General features: G+C 40.8%; 1 protein-coding gene across 3 annotated transcripts in view; it reads left to right on the forward strand.

The window, feature by feature from the left end:
- The window catches only part of ppp1r12a (protein phosphatase 1, regulatory subunit 12A), a 52,910-nt gene extending 38,250 nt beyond the window's left edge, over positions 1-14,660 (forward strand). The window contains exons 13-26 of one of the 3 annotated variants that reach the window (XM_053313758.1): positions 325-477; positions 1,624-1,788; positions 2,131-2,292; positions 3,638-3,728; positions 4,294-4,473; positions 4,750-4,924; positions 6,085-6,206; positions 6,370-6,435; positions 7,955-7,971; positions 8,076-8,196; positions 8,973-9,077; positions 9,198-9,245; positions 10,392-10,442; positions 14,539-14,660. In XM_053313758.1, the coding sequence (XP_053169733.1) occupies positions 325-477; positions 1,624-1,788; positions 2,131-2,292; positions 3,638-3,728; positions 4,294-4,473; positions 4,750-4,924; positions 6,085-6,206; positions 6,370-6,435; positions 7,955-7,971; positions 8,076-8,196; positions 8,973-9,077; positions 9,198-9,245; positions 10,392-10,442; positions 14,539-14,625 (1,543 nt within the window). In that variant the 3' untranslated portion in view covers positions 14,626-14,660. Of the gene's footprint in view, positions 1-324; positions 478-1,623; positions 1,789-2,130; positions 2,293-3,637; positions 3,729-4,293; positions 4,474-4,749; positions 4,925-6,084; positions 6,207-6,369; positions 6,436-7,954; positions 7,972-8,075; positions 8,197-8,972; positions 9,078-9,197; positions 9,246-10,391; positions 10,443-12,321; positions 12,651-14,538 lie in introns of those variants that run through there. The other 2 variants (XM_053313760.1, XM_053313759.1) reach the window with 2 other exon arrangements.
- Positions 14,661-15,365: the final 705 nt, after the last annotated feature.

Raw genomic sequence — 15,365 nt, forward strand, 5'->3', positions numbered from 1 at the left:
CATGTGGGAAAAATGCTGGAAACAAGCCTCTTTATTCAATTACTCCAGTTTTCAAGTTGTAAATGCTGCTTGGGAAATTGTTGAAGTCTGAATTCTGACCAAAAAATATTGAATTCAGCTATTCAAGGTAGTTCAATCAATCTGATTATGATCAATGAACCCACCAACAGCTATTCCCATATGACATGAATGCACTAGTAGTGTGTCAAAGCTTAATAGTCTCAAATATGTATGTTTCTTATATTATATCTGTATGTGTGTGTGTGTGTGTGCGCCTCCACCGCTAACATGCTTCTTTCGCCCACCCGCCTGCCCACACGCCAGCACGTCCCATACGCTAGCGCTAGGGCGGAGCGGCAGCACGCGGGACGTGCCAGCCAAGTCTTCGTCCACCTCCAGCTTGGACCCTAACACCTGTAATACTAAACCCTGGCAGCCACCCTCCTCCCACTACCAGTCTTACAGCATTTACCGCAGGTACACCAGCCTCACCGGGGCACCGCCGTCTCCACACCCACCTGTCCTCTCTGACTGTGTGTCTCCGCTCCGATGGAGAAGCTACCATTTTGTTTTGTGTCCCACCTGGTTACATTTAATGTCAAAATGAATACTGGAAGAGATGTTTTTAAAATTCAGAGCTTGACTCTGGGTGAAGTATGTGTTGAACATTAGTGTTATCACTTTGTCCAAAATCTTCCAGTGAAATTTAAATTAAAATGTTTTCTCATAAATCTCATAAATGCTAAAACCCATCATGTTTCAGTAATCTTGGAAAGAGCATTTCATGTTTTACAGACTTGATAACTCAAAAAATCTGAACAAAGATCATCTAGTAATATGAAACCGCTGTACTATCAGCAAAAGTCCATTCAGCTTAATTTTCACTGAATCAGCAGTCCATTTTCCCCCCTTTTTTGTCAGATAAGTGAATGGATTTTTGTCTTGTCTTTCAAACGGAGTTGAAATGAATATTCACCAATGCAGACTGACACAGTGGTATCATTGCAGTCTCTTCTTGCAGGCTTCAGTATTGATGAATCTTAAATGACCTTTTTTGTTTGTAATACATGCAAAGTCATCTCTACTGACAGCAGCAGGTAAAACCCAGATGCAGCATTCAGTTTTTGAACCAGTGATGTTTCAAACCACTGCAGTCAATAATGCAATATGTGCTCTGGTACTGTACATGGCTAAGAATTGCCTCAAAGAGAATACACAAGAGGGGAGAGTGTTGTATACATTAGATTCCTCTATTTTTTAATACAAATAAATTAAATCACCACTTTAGTTTAGCTTTGGTTATCCACTACTTCTAATTTCCTTCACCTATCATTTCATGCAGGACTTAACAAGTACTCAATTGTAAGTGTAAATAACAATTATATGCCATTGTTAATAATTATAGAATCAGTTTATGAAGAAAGGAAAATTGTAAACATAAATACACAGTGTTGATATGATGTATCTTTGTTCAAATCATCACTACTAATTATCACAGTTAATATTCCCCACATCTAACACCATGCAATCAACATTTTAGCTATTCACACAACCTCACTTTTTCCTACCGTGACTTTGCTGCATCTTTTTTTTTTTTTTAATGTCTGACATTTTGTCCCATAGTGGCTCTTTTGGCAGAAGACACGAGGACTTGAGCTCCTCGACCACCTCCTCCTCCACGACCACCACCACCTCCTCATCTGTTACCTCACCCACGGGCCATCGCGGACTGCTCTCCAGCCTGGGCTCCTCCTCCACACGCACTGGCTCCACCAGTCTCACCAGCAGGTACACGGGCATAAAATGACTTACAGCTATGATATGCAGAATAATATGTAGATATCCCACAGTTTGTTCATCTGTGACTTTCTCTCAGAAAATGGTTTATTTAGCCTTTTTTTGGGGGGAAAAGTTGTATTTTTTTTTAAGCTTGATTTTGGACGTATTAGCACAGCAGCTAAGAGGATACATAAAAATGATCCTTATATTAGGCATTGGAGCAGTATCTGACCACTTGAAAGCCATATACTCCCACAGATGTCTTTTATAGTTTTATAAAGCCAGTTGAAATGAATGCTGTCAGGCCAAGTGAGGTTGTGCGTGTTTAGTAAAATGTGCGTGTGCTGACAGGTACTGGTCAGAGGAGAGTGCAGAGAGGGAAAAGGAGAAGGAAAGGGAGTCTGCTGCAGTCATCCCCACTATAAACACTGGCTCTACTACGACCACCACATCTACCACTACCACCACCGGCATATCTACCACCGGCACAGGCATCGGCTCTGAAAGACGCAGGTAAGATACACACACACACACACACACAGACGCACCTTTTAACTCATACATGCACAGCCTTATGATGTGTGACAAAGTACAAAAACTGACGTGAATCAGTGTTTTTATGTGCTAATTCTGGCCTGTTTGTAAATATGTGGACTTGGTATTAGAAATGATGAATAGATGCATTTTGTATTTCAGGCTTGTTTACTTCAGTGTTTATTGCTCAATCTATTTTGGGTTTAGTTAAGATGTTCAGATCCCATGTTGCGTGTTTTTTTTATACTGACATGAGTCATAAGGTGAAAGGATGAGTACTCACTATGTTATTTAGCTTTATTTACTGTAATTATTTATGTTTTAATTAAAAACTTAAATGCAGATAGCTCAGAAGTTGGTTGAAAACATTTACTGTAAACACCTATCCAGAAATATTATCATTAACCTTTTAAAAGCCTCCATCAGTCAAACAATAATCCGGATATATTTCCTCTGTTTGAGAATGGGGTGTGTGTGATCTCCAGCTCTGTACACACACACACACAGCAGGGAGGGAGAGATTGTCTTTTGTCTATCTGTGAGAGAGGGAGCACGTGTGAGAGTGTCACAGCGTGTGTGTTTGAGTGGGGTCGAGTGCGTGTCTTCCTGTTGCAGGGCTGAAATAAGCCACCTGTCCGTGGTGGGAGAGGGGCAGGGCTGTTTTCAAAGCTCAGACTGCTCCAGCGACTTCTCCTTATATGGAAGGAGGGCAGAAGCTGCACATTTTCCTCAAGGCCAAGACTCCGATCTCCAGTGAATGAGTTCATGCTTCTGTGTGGCCAACAGCGGCATGCTCCAGTCTCAGAGAAAGTGCTGGAATAGCCTCACTGTTGTATTTCCCTAAATTGTGTTTCCTGTTAGGCTAGGATACTTAAATAGCAAAAAGTTAAACATTCAGATCTACATCCTGTTTTGGCGCATTAACTCAAAACTAGTATGAAGATTGTTTTGAAAGCTTTTTCTAGAGAAACGCTACAGTGATCTTTTCCAGGAATATCCCGTTTCACATTCATCCTCATATCAGGAAATCCTCTTCTATCAACATTTTTGACATAGTTACCTGCTTCACTTTATTTTCACAGTTTTTTTCTGTCAGTCTATTAATTACAATAGGCATACTTTTAGTTATAAGCACCTTTATAAAACCTTATGATACCATCCTGGCATTCACAGTGATGATTTTGGAAGAGAGGTTACTTGAAAAATTAACCTTGATGATTTCCCCATCCGAATAATCACTTAATGCCAAAGGTCAGTATTGTTGTTCTTACTGTAAAATGAGTTTTTAACCTGGGGTGTGTTTGTGTGTGTCTTTGTTTCTCAGGTCTTATCTGACACCTGTGCGAGACGAGGAGTCAGAGTCCCAGAGGAAAGCTCGCTCCAGACAGGCCCGACAGTCGAGAAGGTCCACCCAGGTTAGATAACTTTAATCACCTTTTTATATGTTTTATTTAATGCATAATACAAACATTATACATAATACATGCAGAACATTGGGATTAGGAGAGAACAATAACTAATAAAAGAGGAATGTGCTGGAGCAGCCAATATAAACCCATAACCCCTCGTCAGGTGGCCCTCCTATTGTGAGACATACAACATAAAATTGGTATTATTAATTGTTATTGGTATGTTATTTTCCACCAAAAAGAAAATATTTTCACGATGAACCAGCAGCAAAATGACACCGGAGTCACTCATTAAAAGAAAATGTTTAAAAATATTGTGACCTGTAGTTGCCCCTGGTTTGGAATTATGGTTTTATCCCCAAAGAGGGTTTAAACTATAATAAATGACGTTATCCTGGTTGATGGAGTGTTATTTGCGTACACAGGCAGCACTAATGTCCTGTAAAAATAGCAGAACATTTGAGCTTTTAGACGCTGATAGATTTGAGCTTTTTTCGAATCTACTTTTAATTTTGGTTTTTTAATGTAGATAATAGCCCACAGAATTTAATGTTTCCCTCTCCTCTTCCAGGGCGTGACTCTGACTGACCTACAAGAGGCCGAGAAGACAATCGGCAGGACTCGTCCCATAAAGACCCGGGAGGAGGAGAAGGAGGAAAAAGAGAAGCAGGACAAGGAGAAGCAAGAAGAGAGGAAGGAGACTGAGACCAAGGAGGACGACTACCGATCGAAGTATCGCAGCTTTGAAGAGGTACGTTTCCTCCTCTGAGCTGAACACACGTCTTCATATTTAAACTGGTGTGGATAACAATGAGTAAATGGGCCTTTTTAAAATGTTAATGTTAAATTGTATTTTTAAACACTTAGAGTGGATCAAATAGTTCAAAACGTCATAAAGAAATATTCTCCGAAGAGCTTCATCACAATTACAGTGGCAGTGACACAGTCATTAAATTAAATTGCCATTTTAAGCAGCATCAGCTTTGTGTCAGCTATAAATGTTCACTCCCCTCTTTCTTTCTACCAGCGTTACCGGCCGTCATCTTCCTCCTCCACCTCCACCATTTCCTCAGTTAGCACTGCCTCCAACCCGTGCTACACTAGCGCCGCATTGTCCTCCAGTTCCAGCTCCCTCAACAGGCCCAACAGTCTGTCGGGGATCACCTCCTCCTATAGCCGTTCCTCCAGAGATACAGAAAAAGGTCGGTCAAATATGAAAACAGTGATTTTTTTGTTTTGTTTTTTTGTTTTTGTCCCCACATCAAATATACATAAAGAAAGTGCAGTTTCTCTAAAAAGCCAAACCATCCAAACACAACTTTTATTATGGTTTGAATTGATGTGCATCATTTATGACTTTAAATTCATAAAAAAAACTTACACTTAACAGTTGCCTGAACCTCTGTGTTCATCCAAAAAGGGTCAAATATACATAAAATGCTGCCTATATAACTTCCAAAAAATAAAAATATCTGCACATATCAGACAGCACAACAATATATTGGCCAGACACTAAATTAAACTGTCCAAAATCTTCATTATAATCTAATAGTGATGATTATGTTTGTGTTAAAACCTCAGTCTAGCCTGAAGTCTTAACGTCGTCTCTTTGGGTTGGTTTGTCTGGAGTCAGTTTAATAAACTGAAAGAACTGAACTGAAAATATTATTAAATCCATATACGCAGAAAGCATTTGGATGGATGACCTCCTGATGCCGGTGTCTGTCTCCTCAGGTCCACACTCACATGGGCACACTGCCACAGCCTGATTAAGGGCACTGAGACAGAAAGGGATTGGGTTCCCTTCTTAAATTAAGTAGCTCCTCTCCTAACGAATAAATCCATGAAGCATCACTGGAAAAATTGGAGGCAGCTTTAGTCTGTTCAGGAAACACTGACAGCTTTGTTCTCCCACAACTAAAGCCTTTTTTTTTTTTTGTCCTCTGAACTCTAGTCCAGTTTTTGTCCTGACTGTGCCTCCTGCAGTCAAATTCTTGCCTTTTTTTTTCAATCTGAACTTTTCCCATTTTCAGTAGGATTGCTTCATCGGCAGTCTCACACTGTTAGCATAAAAAGGGTCAAATTGTGTTTTTAAATAGAAGGCAGAAGTCAAAAGCAGATGACAAAAGGAAGATAAGTTATTACACAATGCTAAAGACTGCTGGCCATCATCACTTATATAAGTCTTGACAAAATCTAGATGATCTAATGTAGATGTAATATAGAGGTGCACAAGGTTTACCTCAGAGTTAACGCTGGAGATTGAACATGACAGGTTTTCTTGTCTTCTTCTTTTTTTGTTGTTTATCTTTTCATTATCATTATGACATCATCACCTGTATCCGTTCTTCCCGATAAACAGAAACTGACAAAAGGGAGGAGGAGAAGGAGGGAGAGGACAAATCCCAGCCCCGCTCCATACGGGATCGCAGGCGGCCCCGCGAGAAGAGACGCTCCACCGGGGTTTCCTTCTGGACCCAAGATGTAAGAGTTTCTCCCCAAAAAAAAAAAAAAAAAAGTAACAAGTTTCCACAGTACTCTTTCATGAGGTGCAGCACTCCGACCCCCGAACGTTCCTCTTTCATCATTTGGGTAAGCGAGGGCTGGAGGCACAATGTAACTTTCCTGTCTGCGTTTTATTTTGTAGGGTGATGAAAATGACCCTGATCAGCAGTCTGACTCAGAGGAGGGAAGCACCAAGGGAGAGCCACAGGTAAAACACACACACACACACACACACACACACACACACAGAGGATAGAAAGCAGATAAAACTGACTTTCAAGTAAGAGCCCTCCAAGCTTGACATCCAAATCAAGCTAGTCTTCTTTTCCTTGACCCTCTGCGAGACTTTGGTTTGATTTTTTTTGCCCCCCTGCATTTATTCTCTATTCTGGTCCTTCCTCGTGTCTCAAGTAAGTCAACTTGCCTTTGATATCCACTCGCCTGCCCTCTACCACTATGATTTCCTCCACTATGATTTCCTGCCCTTCCTCTTAATCTTCACCTCTCACTCAGCCTTTGAATTTTTATTATTTTCCTCCGTTTTCCATCTTCCTGCGATTGTCTGGTTGCCACAGTGACATGGCGAAACCAAAAGTATCCTGCTGGCATAGATCAGAAGATTTTAAAAACACACAGGCTCGCAGAGGAAAAAAGGGTCAGGGGCAAACGCATGAATTTGACGGTGAGGTGAGTTTTTCCAAAGTTGAAAGTTTTGGTGATGAGATCGAAGACTCGGCCGGATCCTGAGAGACTTCCTGTTTGAATGCCGCACAACACAGAGAGCAGAAAGTAGAAGTTTTACTTGAGTACAATCAGCGGGCCGTCCAGGAAGAGCTCCACAGAGCACAGCTGCCAACCATCGCTCGCTTTAGGACGGTGTAAAAGGGTGGAGCGGTTACAGAGAGCTGAATAGGAAACAGGCAATTATCTGTGCATGGAGATAGAAAAGCTTACAGGAAAAGCTTTAGAGTCTCTTCCTTTCAAGTCTGCAACTCTCAATTAAAAAGGAGAAAAATGCTGAAATATTTTCTTTGAAGCAGGTTTGATTGAGAATGGTGTTGTGGTTTTTTTGGGGTTTTTTTTTACTGATTCTTCAAAATATGTAACCTTGCTACAGATGTGCATGTGTGGAGTAATGAATCTGCAGTCGTGCGTTGAGTTGTGTAAAGCTCACCGTTTATCTGATCACTTGAACTCTTATGGTTGTCATTTCCCTGGAAGGCTCTCAGGAGTGTTTCAGTCAGATTGTAGCATTGTTGTGTGTTGCCGCCCCTCCGTCCCGCCTCAGGAAGCCCACTCCATTTCTTTTTAAAAATAGCTGGAAGCTCAACCCTCCAACCTGACCTCACTATCTGATGTTTGGCCCCCGTTCCCTCTGGGTCGCTGTGGCAGCATGAACATGGCGGGGCATGGAGTCGCAGCAGGCCTGGAGGCGCTGGCTGGCATGGCAGCTGTTGAGGAATTAGTGTGGATGTATTTGTATGAAGTGCAGTGTGTGTAGGAGGCTGATAGCGAGAGAGTGAAGGTCAGCTGATCAAACATACGGCTGTAGCTTGAGGGAGAATCTGGAAGTAGAGATTAAGTCTGAAACTGATTTCATTGTTTTTTATTTGCTTTTGGACACACAAGCTTTATACTAATGAACTTGAGTTTTATGTAAAGGTTTCCTGATAATGCACAAATGTCTATGCACATTAACCTCACTTTGTATTTTTGCTTTCTTACAGAGTGACAGATTGTCCAGGTATGTTTCACCCCCTTCATCTTTTGCTCTTTCTTAATATCTTTGATCTTTCTGTGTCACTGAACAATTTAATGTCTAACAAATATCTGTTGTTACTGTTGTAGGAACGAGAGCAGCACTTCATCCATAGATCGCAACGACACTCTTTTTAGCCGTAGCTATGGTGAGAGTCGGAGGCCATACTCGAGCAGACTGGATAGAGATGATACCACTGACTATAAGAAGGTACTGTATACATATATTAAAGTGTCCCTCAACCTAGAAGTAGAAACATGCATACCTCATGACATGGGATAAAATACCTTTAATAATGTTAAGGTTAAGTCAGCTGACTTGGCTGCAGACTTTGAAGGATCCTGATTTTTATTTTGAAGTCTGACTGTCTGAAGCAATTTGACTCTTGTACATGTAAACTGAAAAGCTCAATGGAAAAAAAAAGAGATGATGATGATACCAAGAAAAAGTTCAATTTTACCCCCAGAACTATTTTATTTTCATGTAAACAAGTTAATAAATGAGAGAAACTTGTGAAGTTGCACTAAAAGTTGTTGTGCCACTTTATTTTTATTTAGATGATTGTTATAGAAATCTTGAGCTTGTCATTTCAGAAACTCCAGCAGATATTGGACGTTTTATGCAAAAAGATTTATTGACTAATACAAACTTGACTGACTAAGAAGACAGCAGTTATAATTCAAAGTGTTGGTGTAGTCACAGTGAAATGCCACAGTACATTTTAAGGAATAGACTTGAACCACTCTGTTATTAAGTTGACCTTGTCCCTAGTCACAACATCCTTTTTTAAGATCGTTAGCACGGTCGCTATGTAAACAATAATGAAGCCAGGTCGACTTGACCGGGAGGAAGACAGCTGTCTGTCCCTCACTGTCTGCTTGTCTAAGGAGCATTTCATTATGCCACATATTTTTAAATTCCTTCACAATGATGAGGTTTGACTGTTACATTTGTTAAATGTTGAATATTTTTGCTGCTCTCTCCAGCTCTACGAGCAGATCCTAGCTGAGAATGAGAAGTTGAAGGCCCAGTTACGTGACACAGACCTGGAGCTGGCAGACTTGAAGCTACAACTAGAGAAGGCCACACAGGTATGCTGAGCTCCCACTGCCTCCGCTTGTCACAATAAAAGTTGATCAGATAATCAGGATTTACTGATGTGTGTTTCTTTCTCTCTCTCTATTCTCTCTCTCTTGCTTTCTCTCATACAGAGGCAGGAACGCTATGCTGACCGGTCACAGCTTGAGATGGAGAAAAGGGTAATGACACAAATTAGTTTAACCCACCTCTGTTACAAATGTTCTTCCTTATTTTAATAACTTTCTACACAGTTCTGTTTATTCTGTTTTTTCTCAAATTTGTCTCTAACTACATATAAAAGTTGATTTTTTAAAATTCGACCTGCTTTTGAAAACATCCCGGTTAACACTACCAAATGGATTTATGTCTGAAGGTAACAAGCAGGCCCCAATATCATCTGGGTGGTGGTATGAATTTAGCCTTGAGTTTTTTATTTATTTTATTTTTGTATCAGTCTACTCTCTGCTGCTGGCTGTCATGTCACACACATGCCCTTGTAGTCTGGGGTCAAAGGGACTTCCTCCCTCTTCCTCCTCCTCCTCCTCCTCCTCGCCACCCAGAACACCGCCACCTTCTCTTTCACCTGTTTTTGAACCTCAGAGCCAGCGTGTGATCACTACTTCTCAAGACCTTATTTGTGTGTGTGTGTGTGTTTTGAATGTGTTTGTATCTCATTTGAACAAAAAGTAGAACTATAGATTTATTTAAAGTACCTGTGCATGTGTGTTTTCATGCTTTTTTTTTTTTTCCGTCACTCATTCAATAATCATGCTGGCGTCTATAGCTGCAGCTGTGTAGCCATGACATCATAACCAATGATTTGTCAACTTCATCCCTTTTATTTTGAAATTCCATGCTGATAATCTAAGCCACATTTTTACATCATTCGTCCTCACGACCTTTACAAAACACAAGAATGTCATTTTTCTTGTTCAAAAAGACATTCTGATGTCTCTCCATGAGTCATTCCATTAACTTGCCATCCAACACTACCTCTAAACATCTACCCGACCCCCCCCCCCCCCCCCCCCCCATCATCATCATCATCATTTCTCAACTCATTCCCGCCTCTGGACATCGACATGACATCACTGAACATGTTTTAGGTAGAAAGTGGCTGTTGCTTGCAGACGCCTCACAAGATACGCGTGTGTTCAAGTGTGTGCTATCACCCTCCACCATCTTCCATCACCTTTTTATTTTATGCCATTGTGTGTGTTGAGCATTCACTTTAGTGTGTGTGTGTTTTTTGTAATGCTAAATGTTTCCATGACCTATGTGTGGGTGTGTGTGTGGGGTTAACGCGCTGTTCTCCATCCCTGCAGGAAAGAAGAGCTCTAGAAAGGAAGATATCTGAGATGGAGGAGGAACTTAAGGTACCGCCACACATATCTCACATCTCTCACACACACACACACACACACACACACACACACACACACACACACACACCACATTTTAATTTCCGATCATGTTCATTAAGCTTTTGAAGGTTTCCACTAATAAACTCAGGACTACTGTGCAGGATCTACTTGTGAGTTAATAATTACAACATAGCGCATAACATTTGTCACTTTATGATCCTAAAATAATCTAATGAAGCTTTAATGTTTGTAAAACGGGGTCATAAGAGTGGTCAAGTATCTCAAAATGCTATGATGCTTGAAGGAACATTTTGGTTAATTATAATTTGGGTTCTTATTATTATATTTGTAGTTTGAGCCTTCATTTCTATGGGTTACATTATAATAAACTGTACTCACTAGAATAATAATAAGAGACATAACAGAAATGACTTTAAATATTCCTTTAACAAAGTCCAATGGGGCAAAAAATGAGAGCAGCCAGGCAGTTAAACAAGTTATCCGATGATCTAACCTACTTTATTTGGAAGTAAAATCAAACTGTTTATATCTTTAGTGCATGAGAGAGCTGCGAACATACGCCATGGGTTGTATAAAAATGTAATTTCACTTCAGAGAAAGCTGTATGTATATCATCAGCCAATAAAACATGACAGATATTATATAAATGAACAAGACTGTTTAATTAAATACAGACACCACAGTCGCAAATAAGTCATTGGGTGTTACCAGACAGCTACAGCAGACACAGTTTGTATCAAAAATACCGTAATGACCCTAATATAAGACACCACCCTCTTATTGTAGCACCTATATTTGGAAAAGCATTTTCTCTTGTAAAATAAAAGCACAGTTAAAAACAAATTGTCTCAACTTGAACAGGATATAAACTTAATGTATGTGTATCTTAATTATCAGAGTCATTACCACGCAGTCTTTATTAAGGCTTTTGAATTGATCAGTGTAATTTTCTCTAAGATGACACACCTCTAATTCATTTATATTAATCAGGAATTTATTTCTTCTGTAGCGGGAAAAACACGTCACATGAGCAGTCAGAAAATGTGTTTAACTTAACTCTGAAATACTCTTTATTGACAGAAACTCACTAGCCTAGCAACAGTCAGGCTACAAGCAACCCAGAATGCAACAGTCTTTGTAGGAGCCCATTCAAAAATTATGGATACACCAAATGTCCTTCAATTTTTCAAATGTAAATTTCCAGAGAGAATACGGCGCCTCACCTCTGCTCCCATTTTAGCCTCTCCTTGTATACCTGCTAAATATTCATGTGCATCTCTTATTCAGCTCAGGCCAGATCTCAGCTCAGCGGGTGTAATCTACGTTGACATAACATTTAAGCTCTTCTATTGAGACAGCCAATTAAACGGTTCCTCTTTTTTTTTTTTTTCCTGGAGAACCGATTGACGAGGTGGTAGAAGGGAAAACAATCCATTAAAATCTCCATGAGCAAGTGTTCTTCCCATCGATGTGATAACTAAGTGTGTTTATTTTTAGGTCGTAGAGCAGCTGGCCGATCTTATCAGTGTCACTTTTCCAGTCTACCTACAAGCATCATGCCGAACCGGGAAAAGCTCTTTAATCATTCCTTCGGTTTCCAAAATCTGTCCCCATTTTCTAACAATCTTCCTTTTTCTGTTTTCCCTTTTTTTTTTTTTTTTTTTTTTTCCTTCTCTCGGCCCCTCTTCTTATTCTCTATTAATTTATATTGTCCTGTCTTTCATTAATCCTTTCTCTCCCTAATTTGTTTCTTGATATACTTTCTGTCACTGTCACTCTCCTGCTGTCTTTTCTTACCCCCTCCCCCCCCTCCCCTTCCTTCTCTCTTTCTTTGTTCTCCTCTGTGGTTGTTGTTTTTCCCCCCCTGCAGAACCTCCCCCAGGTAAAGCAGGTTCAGGCCCTGCGGCAGGTTAAGGAGCGGCTGCAGGCTGAGAACCGGGCCCTGGCCCGCGTGGTGGCAAAGCTCTCGCAGTCCGCCTGCAGCCAGCTGCCCAGCGTCGACCTCTAAGCCACGTCCGTCTGTCCACCACCATCTCCACCTTCACCTCCTCCTCCTCCTCCTCTACTTCTTCTTCACCTCCTCTCCCCCCTCCTTTCCCAACCCCCCATTCTTCTCATGCTCCATTCGCGCTCTGCCCCGCACACATAGACAGGCAGGTGCCCAGCCGCCCAACCATCACTGGTTTTGTAAACTCCCCCTTTCTGCCCCCCCTTACCCCTCTCCCCTCTGCCTCCCCAGAGCTTTTGGTTTTCAGATTGGGGAGGGTGTCTTTTTTTTTGTTTTTGTTTCACTACAGGACACTCTCCTTTTTACAGTACACAACTATCAGGTGCTTTCCACACCTCTCAGTGTGTGAAAACATCTGAAATATGCCAAACAGCTTTATACTGGGTGGGGGGGGAAATTCTCAGGTGAGTATCATTTGAAGCTGACAGGTGTCTAAATTTACTCCAAAATGTGATAATTCATTCAAGTACTGTAAAGGAAAGTGTCCTCTTTTGTAGTTTCTAGTTGTGACGCTTCCATCAGGGAGCTCAGTTGTTCAGTTTGGCTTGTTCTTGGCTTCTTTGCATGAAGTGGCTTCCCCCCTTTTTTGGCATCAACTTTTTTGGCCCAAATCAGAGACTTGACCCCTTTTTTCCTTTTCTTCCCCCTCTGTTTCCCCTCGATCAAAAAATTTAATTTGACAGATGACATCAACAAACCCTCCAGCCCGTCACATGCAGGTTCATTTGGTCACTTGTTTAGCATTTTTGCTTCATCAGTACAAAGTTGGTCTGAAGTGGAGCGAATTATGTCACTCCTACATCAGTTGATTGTCATCTGTAATAAATTGAAAGTGTTTTTTTTGTTTGTTTTTTTTAAGGACTGGATTGTCTTTTCTCAGTTTCTCAGTGTTGTATGTCGGTCGAGAACCTCTGAAAACTGTAGAACATGATTTCTACGTCAGGTCCTCGACATCCTCTCTACGTTTTATAATATCTGTGATCATCTCCAAGCATCCTACTTACCTTCAATAAGTGAATGTTGGTTTGGCGTTGTGGTTTTTATTGGACTTTATTTAATGTCTTATGACTTTTGTTCAGGACTGTCTGGCAAATGTTGAACTTCTATTCAGACCCACAACAGAAAGGATGTTTGCCCCAACATGTCGGCAGTCAGACAGTCTCCACAAGAGTTCATCCATCATGTTTAACTAAAAACATCAGGAAACAGAGCGCAGTCTTTCAGCCATTAAAAGGATTTTATTATTTGGATGTTACTTTAATTCATTATTGGTGAGCACAAATTAATTCAACATGTCATATATTCACACACTTGAGGAGTAAGAGCCAAACTAAGAATTAAGTTTGGACCTTCCCATTCACCTGAGTGAGAAAGTGTCTTAATACTTTTTGATACTGTATGTTTAATGGAATGAATTGAGTATTTCTAGGAAAGTGAATACCAGCTGGAGTAGCTACATCAACATGTGACTTCAACTCCTGCTGAAAAACAGAAGCACATTTAAATCAAATAAAAAGAAACAACCCCCCCGACATTTGCCAGGCTCTGTCAGATACTATTACAGTGATCAAGAATTAGACTTTTGTTTGCGATGGAGCAAATATAAAACCACCACTGTTTTTGTCTCTGCTGTGTATTTTTCTGGCTGCCAGTGAGCAGCCGTTCAGGTTGTGCATGGCTTTACTCAGGATCTTTTTGGCCTGTGGTGTGCCCGCTTCTTTTTAATAGTTTCCTGTCTTTGGACTCTGGAACAAGGATGTGATTTTAATTTATTTTTTCTTATTATTATTATTATTATTTTTATTTATTTATTTTTTAAAGGAGCAAGTAAAACTGGAAATGCTGTGTGACTCCAAGATTGCTTTACACAGGCTGCAATTAACAGTTTGTTTTTAAAAAAAAAAGAAAAAGCAATACATTTAAAAACCGACCTGACTGGTTTAACAAGTACAGAGTGTATCTGTCATGACTTGTCTAAGCCGTCTCTCTCTCTCTCTTTCTCTCTCTCTTTCTTTCTCTCTCTCTCTCTCTCCTTCTGTGTCTCTCCCCCTCTTCCCTCTTTCCTTTTTATTCTTTCAGATGCTCCCAGACTTGAAAGCAGACAACCAGAGACTAAAGGACGAGAACGGAGCACTCATTCGAGTCATTAGCAAGCTTTCCAAGTAGAACATAACCCCCCCCCCAATCCCCTCCCCTCCTCCTCTTCCCCTTCTCCACCCACCAAACCCCCCGCCCCGTCTTCTGCACCCCCAAAACCCCCCTTCCTCCTCTCTAGTCCCCCATGGCAGTGACTAATGGAATTGCACATTTAGATATTAATTGCAACAGACATCAGAGACAAGACTCCTTTTTTTTCTTTTTCTTTTTTTTTTTGTTTTCTTTTACTCCTCCTCAACTCTTTATCTCCTCTCTTTTTTTTTGCTCCTCCACCACCACTTGCAGCATCAACCCATCCATCCATCCATCCATCCATCTTCCCCTGCGCGCCACCACCACCACTACCACCACCTCCTCCTCCTCCACCTCCTTCACCTCCTCCTCCTCTTCAACTATAATCCACTCGATTCTGTGGCTGCTGTCCTGATAGAACCACTGAGTTTACAGAGCAAAAAAGGAAAAAGGGTTGTGTGATCAGCATGTAAAAGCATCGTGGGCGGGGAAGCCTGAAAACTATTTAACCAATAAGCCTTAGTTGTACATAAAGAGAAAAAGAAAACACTTGCATCGATCTCTTCTCTTCTCTCTCTTCTCTCTCTTCTCTCTCTTCTCTCTCTCTCTTAGCTATCACTGAAGAACAGATATTATCCAACACCTGATTTTATTTGTGCCACAATCTCTTATTTGATGTAATTTTTCTTTTTTTTCTTTTCTTTCCTCCTGTGTAAGTGTTGTGTGCTGTGCAGTTT

Source organism: Scomber japonicus, chromosome 23 (genome assembly GCF_027409825.1).
Source record: "Scomber japonicus isolate fScoJap1 chromosome 23, fScoJap1.pri, whole genome shotgun sequence".
Lineage (NCBI taxonomy): Eukaryota > Metazoa > Chordata > Actinopteri > Scombriformes > Scombridae > Scomber > Scomber japonicus.